This window comes from Schistosoma mansoni, chromosome 4, assembly GCF_000237925.1.
Source record: "Schistosoma mansoni strain Puerto Rico chromosome 4, complete genome".
NCBI classification, from domain to species: Eukaryota; Metazoa; Platyhelminthes; class Trematoda; order Strigeidida; family Schistosomatidae; genus Schistosoma; species Schistosoma mansoni.
The window spans coordinates 23,119,550-23,128,881 of record NC_031498.1 but is presented as its reverse complement, the minus strand read 5'-3'; the positions used below and the strand labels follow the sequence as shown (position 1 = coordinate 23,128,881).

Below are 9,332 nucleotides of genomic sequence, written 5' to 3'. Positions count from 1 at the left end.
CTTATCCACAATCCCGCACTCGCGAGATTCGAACCCAGGACCTATCAGTCGTGGATGCGCACTGCTGAGGAGTCCCATAATAGGACGAAACGGCCGTCCAGTGCTTCCAGGTTTTCGATGGTGATCTAGCTTCAATTGACTCATGATTTCAACTGTGAAAATACTAAATTCTCCACAAAACCCCCTCTGATTTATCGAAATTTATCAAAGGGACTAATTGTTTTAAATATCCTTGCATTTGTTGTATCATACAGGTTTGAATTATTTAATCAAGGATTAATTACATTACATTTTAAATGGTCAATTCATATGATAAGTTCAATGCCTGAAAATGAATCAAATAAAAATATGATTACTAATGAATATCAGAGCAATAATGAAAATCACAATGAACACTGGGATAAATCACTTACTCCATTCAAAGTTTATCCAATTGAAGATTGTATACTACCTGGAAGATCACAATTCATTGAGGTAAATGTTTATGGGTTGTTTGTAATGATTGATATTCAAGATTGTATTCGATCAAGTTTGTTTAAGTGTGATCATGTATGTGGCATGTAGCTTCAGGTTCATTACATATTGGATAATGGTTAGAAGTGAAATCCAGAGAAAACGGAAGTATTCGCAACCTATTGTTATGATTTTTCAAAATAAGACTTGGATCTATAATTCTGAATTGAAATGCCAGTGAGTTAGTAAAGACTAAACAAACTATGCATTTACATTAGAAAGGCTTTAGAATCCATTAAATTTAACAAAACTTAACATATAATGATTTATCACATTTCCATATGCTCTAATCTACAAACAATACTTACCACATAGTAATCGATTTCTTGTTTTTTAAAGTATCAGCTACTCAGGGATGATACAAAGAAAGTGAGGACTTAATGGGGTCGAAAATCAAAATTGGTTGACTTCTTAGTCAGTTCACTGTTATACTACATCATTATTATTAGCTTTATTCAACATTATACTCTTCGAACAACTTAGAATTTTGAACACAAAGTATTTCAACAAGTTTCCTTTTCTTATTTCTTGATCGATATTCACGATGTCTGTGATTGAGCTATTTCTTAGCTTGTACAGAGAAAGGTCACAAACTTTTCATAAACGCACCTGAATAGGTCATGCAATTACTTGACATAATGATGTGTTGAAACAAACAAAAATACAGACAACTTGTCGAAATATCTAGATGGCAGGAACAGATAGCCCAGATATTCAAGCAGGTCACCTAGTTTCATCAACTTATGGTTATATGATGAATAAATGGTATTCACTTGTTATAGTTTATATTATCCCATTGTTGATGTTAAGGTCTGTAATTGGTTAGTTTCTATTGGAATTTGTATATAATGAGTGGTTTGTCTGGCTATATGAATTCAGTTACTTGACAGGCAACGCATTGGTGTTCAAAATAAAAAATATTAGGTTCTAGCCTCAATGAAAACACCAACAATGAGATCCAGATACATCCAGTTAACTTGTTTCAAGTAGGATGAAGGTTACATCCAGGGATTCACAGCTAGCCACTATTCAACTTTAATAAAACTTGTTATTAATATTATTTTTATTCAGTCCTTTGTAGAAAAATAACATTAATATTCCCAAGGACGAAAGATTTCTCGACATTTTCTAGTACAAAGTTACATTTTAACCATTAATTAACATTAACTGAAGAGCCACTAAAATAGATCAGTCTGTACAAACCTTCTACAGCGATGGTAATCGTGTACTCACTAATGTCTAGTACTGAAGTAAATTCTTGAAATTCTGGTCAGAAATCTTAAACAACTTTAACTCAGTCATACCAGGGATGAGACTGATCTTTCAATGGTTCTGGCCAACCAACATATTTTGTCACGTATTATTTAAAACAAAATAAAACACATACCAACAGGTTCCGACTCAGTAGTTTCACGGTGAAGTTCTGTTGAAATTGTGGATTAACTATTCAACGCTGTTGTGGATGTAAAATGGAAACAAGTCTCTAAAGATGTTAATGATATACAGCTGTCGATAACGCTATGGTCCGAGATTTCTTTTAATTCTAGAATCTCAAAACCGGTTAAACCAGAAGTCAAGATTGAAGGAGTCCAAATGTATGTTTGAACAGTGGTCGATGTGCCGAGGTGTATGTAATTTAAGCTGACTAGTTATCATAAGACATGCGCAACGTGGCGTAACTAAACATTATCTGGCGTGAGTGCTTGACAGAACACCTTCAGCTAGAGGTGTGTCCAGTAAAACTAAAGAGGTCAATATCAATGTTGGAGGCCTACAGAACTATTTGTTTTAGGGATTTATTCACTGCTACATCTCTGACTAGCTCCTATCATTTCATGATAAACACAACTTAAAATATTCATCTATCTCTACATTAATTCAATCTATTTTACTGTTTCATTATGTTTACTTCAGGTCACTTTTAGTCCACTTTTACTTGGTGAGTTTGAAGCGCAGCTCATCAGTAAAATTGATAATTTAGCTCAACAATCATCCAATACAAATCGTAATCGACCAATTTTGACAGCTCCAATAATCACAATAACAGGGAAATCAGAAAATTCAATACTACACTTTGATTTATATGACTCAGATTATATATCAAGTGGCCGAAGAAATCTAGAATTACCTGGACCAAATGGAACACCATTCGGTGGAAGCCTAGATCCATTTACCAGAGTTATTGAATTCAGTACAATTGGCCTAGGCTTAAAATCCACTCGGTATGAAAAATTTCGTTAATTTTATTCATAAAATGATAAGCTGATTTTACTTCTGTTGTAATAAACCTGTTCTAACTTATCACTCATAGGTTGAATATAAATTCATTTGAACAATATCACATTGTAGAACACTTTAACAAAGAAATTTCCACTGTCTAATAATTCGACACCATCAGTGGATTTATTTGTTTATTCTAAACTCTCTTGACTTGAAATCAACTTTAAAATACTCTATTTCTAACGATAAAGCTTTCTTGAAAATCCTACATTTTGGCTAGCTGATGGGAAATCCATCGCAATCAGAAAATCTATTCACTACTATACAACATCACAACATCACAACTAAGGGTGGGGAGAGTTCACTCACCATCTCCAAGTGCTCTCACATGGCCACGCGTATACAGTTACTGACAGGGAAGTCGTAATCACTACCTTTTTGCAACGGGAGTGTTGTTAATAAAATTGAGAAGAATAAAAGCGAATGTCTGGTGTTTCACTGGTTTGGTGGGTATGGAGAACCCACCTAAGGGAGTTGGAAAACCCTGAATACAAACCAATGGTACAAATGGGTTCCATGATCCTGAAGGAACAAATGGCATGTGAACCTGCTTTTGGTCACCGGTTATCAATTTACTGTATCTCCTAACGTTGTTCTACTGATTTATGGATCAGATCTTTAAGTCGGAGCCTCCGGTTGTGGCCTTCTTAGGAAACCACCTGCTTCGGTCTGGGCACCAGGGTAGTATCACAGCCCACACACAAGTCATGTGACTTGTGTGGCGCATATGTATTCTGTGCCCTTTTCTACCAATATTTATGTCTTCAAATAAAGTAAATAAAATAAGGATAGAACAAAGCATACTACTATTGTTGTGTTATACAGATCGTTGAAACCTAGACTTATTTATTTGACTGACATTCGCGAAAAATCAATATATTATGAATTATCAATCACAATTCATTAAATAGTATCGTCTAAGTTGATAGTGAATGTCTCTAGATATCACTTAATACAATAAATAGTCCGCTATATAATACCTAGATGAATATGATAAAGACAAAATGTGTGAATTCGCTATATCAAATTAAATAACGACTAATTAGTGTGAAATAAAATATCTTTTTAAACATTAAGGTGATACAAGCTTTATGAGTAAAGATGGATTATGGCTAGCAGTGGAATCCAGGATGCGCGATTCGTCCTATCCATCTTTGCTCATAAAGCTTGTGACTTCAGGCAATATCGAGGCAGTCCGCACAGGATGCACATATGTCAACAAGAGACTGATCAATTGTAGTCCTAAATAACAATGGAAAGATACAAGTAAACAACACTAAGTGAATTTAAACTTCACCCCATTGCACAAGCAAGTGGCTATCAGGACTCAGTAGCTGAGTGGATAACGCGTTTGCGTTTGAAGCGGACAGTACTGCGTTCGAATCCCAGAGTGAACATCAACTCTGGGATGCAGGTACATCCAGCTGACGAGTCCCAAATAAGATGAGACACGCGTCCTGGATGTCACTGCTAGCCACTATCCATCTTTGCTCATAAAACTTGCGACTTCAAGCAATACCGAGACAGTCCACACAGGATGCATATATGCCAACAAGAGACTGATCCATTGTAGTCCTAAATAACAATGGGAAGATACAAGTAAACAAAACCAAGTGAATTAAGGTGAAATTCATTTTTACAGAATACATTTTGCCTTCAATCGTTTTCAATATGTAATCAACTACATATTTCCCAGTTTTATTTTAAACTATCTATCTACCTAATTTATTTTAATACAGATACTTTTCAATTGTTAATACAACTAGAGAAGATTTTGAATTCATGATTATAAACGAAGATTCAGTGAATGTTAAACAACCTCAATCAGTTAAATGTCTTGTAGAAAAAGGGATTATTTTAGCTGGGAAGAAAGTTAATGTATGTTGTATTCAAGATGTACAATATTCATTTTTTACTATATTCATTGTCATTCATTAATTCCTTGTACAAATCTTTTCTAAAATTGTATTCAGGTAAAGTCAAAATCTGACATTAATCGTAAAAGTATTTGAGACTAAAAAGTTGATAGAATGAGTGAGATTCTAACTTGTTGAATATAGAGAACCATTAAAAGGTCATTTTATTGCCCTTAAATGATAAGTAACATTATTATTAAAGCTAATACTCGAGTATGGTAAGCAGAGATGGATAGTGGCTAGCAGTTGAATCCAGGACGCGCATTTCATCCTATTTGGGACTCGTCAGCCGGATATACCTACATGCCAGAGTTGATGTTCACTCTGGGACTGGAACCCAGTACACTCGCTTCAAACGCCATCGCGTTATCCACTCGGCCACTGTGTCCTGATAGCCACTTGCTTGTACGAGTAGTTGATTAAGTATAGATTACTCGCGATGAACTACTTTATGTGTATTCACCATTTTTCACATTTCTTATGGGAGTAGTTACATTGGATGGACTCGTGTACCAGGATGGCTAGGAAAATGCTTTACTAAATCTATTATTGATGCCATTCTTTCCAATCTAATTGATTCTGAACACAACATCAAAATTGAAGATGCTTTCGCGGTTGCATATCAAGTTCCTAGGAATCTACCATAATGTTGAAGATTACGTTTTCTATGTATAGCTTAAGCTATTGACATCATATCAAATGAACTGAACCGCTGTATACAAAAAATACACGTACCTTGGACCACATTAAAGTCGTTCTACATTTAGTTTCAGTTTTGATTTGCATTGCCTTTAAAAACATTTCCCTTTTTCCTGATCATACATTTATGTTCCTACATTGTATTCCTATAATTAATGATCCTCGTTGTCATTATTATTATGATTATCATAAAAACTAAATTCACAGTTCATATCTTAAGAGTTAAAATCACGAAGTGATCTCAGCTAGACCAACATTGAAAACCTGGGAGCACTAGAAAGTCGTTTCGTCCTGGCGCAAGACTCTTCAGCAGTGGGCATCAACGACAAATATCAAGACAGTTCTACTGTACATGGCGGAAACCTGGAGAACTACGAAAGCCATCATCCAGAAGATACAAGTGTTCATTAACAGTTGTCTACGCAAAATACTTCGGATTCGTTGGCCGGAAACCATCAACAACAACCTACTTTGGGAGAGAACAAACCAGATTTCAGCGGAGGAAGAAATCAGGAAGGAGGGATGGAATTGGATTGGACACACACTGAGGAAAGCAGGCTACTGCATCACAAAACAAGCCCTCATATGGAATTCTCAAGGCCAAAGGAGAAGAAGAGGACCACAGAACACACTACACCGATAAATGGAGACATACATAAGAAGAATGAGCAAAAATTGAATAGAACTAGAAAGGACGGCCCAAGACAGAGTGATTTGGAGAATGCTGGTGGGCGGCCTATGCTCCATTTGTGGTAACAGGAGTAGGTAAGTAAGTAACGATTTTCTCTCTGAGCTTCTAATTTAAACAAGACTATCAGTCAGCTGTTTCACAAACTGATGTGATATCATTCCATTTTTCCAACCTACCTTTACACTCTGATTAAAAGTTCTCAGCGATGTAGATGGTTGTTTTTCATTTGTAATATACAAAACTCTTCCATTGATAAAGGTTTATGATTTCATTGAATGTTGAACATTAGTTTCATGCCTTGAGATAGATTTAAACAAAATGTCTGTAATATGGTTGGGATATGTGAAAACTGTGAAATTTAATTTAATTTAGTAATTTAGTTGTTTATGATAAGTAAAATTTTACTTCTATTCTTCAATTTTGAACAGATTGGATTTGAGTACATTTCTTACCAACTTGGACTAATTGAATCGTTTTGGCGATTTGTTGTAGACAAATACGATTACAGTGTTCCATTACTTGTTGTCGGTAATACAAGAGAACCAAATATACTATTTGATCAATCGCATATTAACTTTAATGCTGTACTTATTGGACATCAAGTTAGTAAAACTGTCTTGTTAATTAATCAAGAAGCTTCAACGTCAATATCATCAACTACTTTCAATGACATATCTATGAATAATGAAGAACAATCTTCAAATATATTGGAGTTTGAATTTTTGAAGTCAAGTCTTCATAGTGCTGGAAAACAAGATTCCATTATTGTTGAACCAATGTCTGGTCATATTCCACCTGGTACAAAGTATGTTATTGACTTTGCTTTCTACTAAATTTTATCAACTTCATCCTTAAAATCTATATCAATCTAAAAACGGTTTATATTATGGGCGGAAAAACATTCAGATGTCACTAGACATCTCTCTCGTCCTATTCAAAACCTCACAGTAGTGAAGACCCAGGATACTACCTGTTAATGTGAGCACAATACTTTTAGATCACTGGATTGAAATCATGTCATCATCATGTCAGCTTTAGTTACTTCAAGATAACGTAGACTAGCCGCTCAATAATACCAGTGAATTAATGTTCCATTTCTGACTTAGTACTGTTCAATAATGTCGATAAAAAACATAAAGCATACGTTGATGATGGTATTAAACTGGTGCAATTTTTTTCTTAATGTGTGGAGATGCAGTGTACATTACTAACCATGTATATTATCACAACAATCCGAAAACTGCTTTTTAATTGCCTGGTTCTTTTTATTATACCAAAAACCTCTAGAACTACAGTTTAGTTAAACTTATTCAATCATTTCTTTAATAATATATTGTCATGGTTAGCATACGTCAGCAATACTTATCTGACTACTTGAGAGAGCTGATCCTCTCCCTGAGATTATTGAGTTATTCACATAATCACTGACCTTCTGTAGAACTGAATTGTTCACACTAAAGAATAAAGAAAAACATGATATTGCTTAGTAATCAGCCAGTAGTTGGTACAATTTAAATGCACTGCAAGGTTTGATTGATAAAGACTAGTGAATTTGAAGAAAGGTTGTCATCAACTGAGGAACTATTTCCTAATGTTTTCAATTATTTGCACACTGACTGTGTCTCAAACATTTGGAATATGTACATGAGTAACTAGAACTATTTGTAGACAATAATTAACAGGTTTTCTTATAATTATGACAAAACAATCTAAGTCAAATGTTTATTCGACATGAACTCATGCATCTCAGTTATTTTTAAATTAGACTCTGAGTGGATGAATAAAAAAATGGAATTTAAAGAAAACAGAGAACAATTAACTGGCCCGGGTCTCAGGCTTCTAAAAATCTTCTGGTGTTCTTAGTACGCCCTCCATTAACACTGGAAAACAACTATAATCTGATCAGCGTCTTCGATGACATAAAATTCACAGTTTGTATGGAGTTGAACAACAAACTATCATTCTTGAATGGACTGATCACCAGAACTGATAAAGGAAAACCAAAGTCTCAAGTATATCAGAAGCCAGCCAACACAGGTCGAATTCTCAATCACAGCAGCAACAACTTAAGAACTCAGAAGACCAAATGGGTACAAACCTTATTCGTGATGGCGAAAACATACAGCAGGACTTGTGCAGCGCAGAAAAATGAAGAAAAATATTTAATGACCATACTTCATAGGAACTGTTGCCCACGCGATTTCATCAAAACTAACAATTCACCTCATCAGCAGCAATGAGATCAAGTATAGAAACCGACAATCTGATCATCCTGCCACATATAAAAGACATATCAGAAATTATGACTAGATTATTGTAGGCGTTTGAAATGGATGTAGCACACAAACCAGAAAAATCACTTCAATCAATCTTATGCAAATCAAAGGACTAAATGATAAAAAAAAAGAAAAAACTGAACATCATCTACAAAATAAACTGTTTCATTTTCAATAAGTACTACATCGGACAAAGTGGATGACCACTTCATCTTTGCCCTCACGAATGTATATTAGCAGTCGAACGCCATGACACATCCTCGATTATATCAGTGCAGATGGACAACTATCGACACGTATTCGTCTAGAAGAATGTTTAAAACCTGGACAGAGAGAATACTGAGAACATCTGAGGATTTTTAGAAGCCTGGGACCCTGGTCAGTCAGCTATCAACAAACACTTCGAAATCGATCCAATCTACCAACCAATCAGAAAAATCATGCACAAATACTGAACCAAGAATCAGGTTAGTAGGAGATATCATCAAAATATAGAGACGGGTAATGACAGATAATATGTCAAGCTATGACTCATGTGTGTAGAAATTTGAATACTTCACTCCTACCTGGAGGTTTTACTGATAATATTGTTCAGAAGAGCAATAAATGTTCTAAGACGAAACTACACAGCTCGAAGAATGAAAATTCAATTAAAACGTAATCACGTATACACAGATATACGGAGATGCATTCATACATATAAACTTCAATACAAAAATCTCTTAGTTCATTAAAATCAATAATCATACAGCTATACAAGTCATCTATAATATAATAAGTGCTCATACTATCTTTCGAACATAAGTGACCATAACCAAGCAATGTATTTATATTAGTTGTGCTATCATAAGTCAACATTCACTATATAAATACGACTATTAACACTGAAAACTAAATTCACACTGAGATTTTTAAGCTTTAAGATGTTATAGTTAACCAGACATTTAATGCTGATTG

The 9,332-nt window shown here is 34.7% G+C and overlaps 1 protein-coding gene and 1 non-coding gene across 2 annotated transcripts in view; both read left to right on the top strand.

Annotated features, from left to right (window-relative positions):
* Window positions 1-9,332, top strand: part of Smp_175450 (hypothetical protein) — a gene marked incomplete at both ends in the record, with an annotated part of 117,819 nt that overhangs the window by 89,209 nt on the left and 19,278 nt on the right. The window contains 4 exons of the mRNA XM_018797248.1: window positions 255-474; window positions 2,428-2,735; window positions 4,533-4,671; window positions 6,528-6,904. Coding sequence (XP_018652309.1) covers window positions 255-474; window positions 2,428-2,735; window positions 4,533-4,671; window positions 6,528-6,904 — 1,044 coding nt within the window. The remainder of the gene's footprint in view (window positions 1-254; window positions 475-2,427; window positions 2,736-4,532; window positions 4,672-6,527; window positions 6,905-9,332) is intronic.
* Smp_tRNA_01928_Gln_TTG.1.1 lies at window positions 4,121-4,187 on the top strand. The gene has a single exon. It is a non-coding gene (tRNA).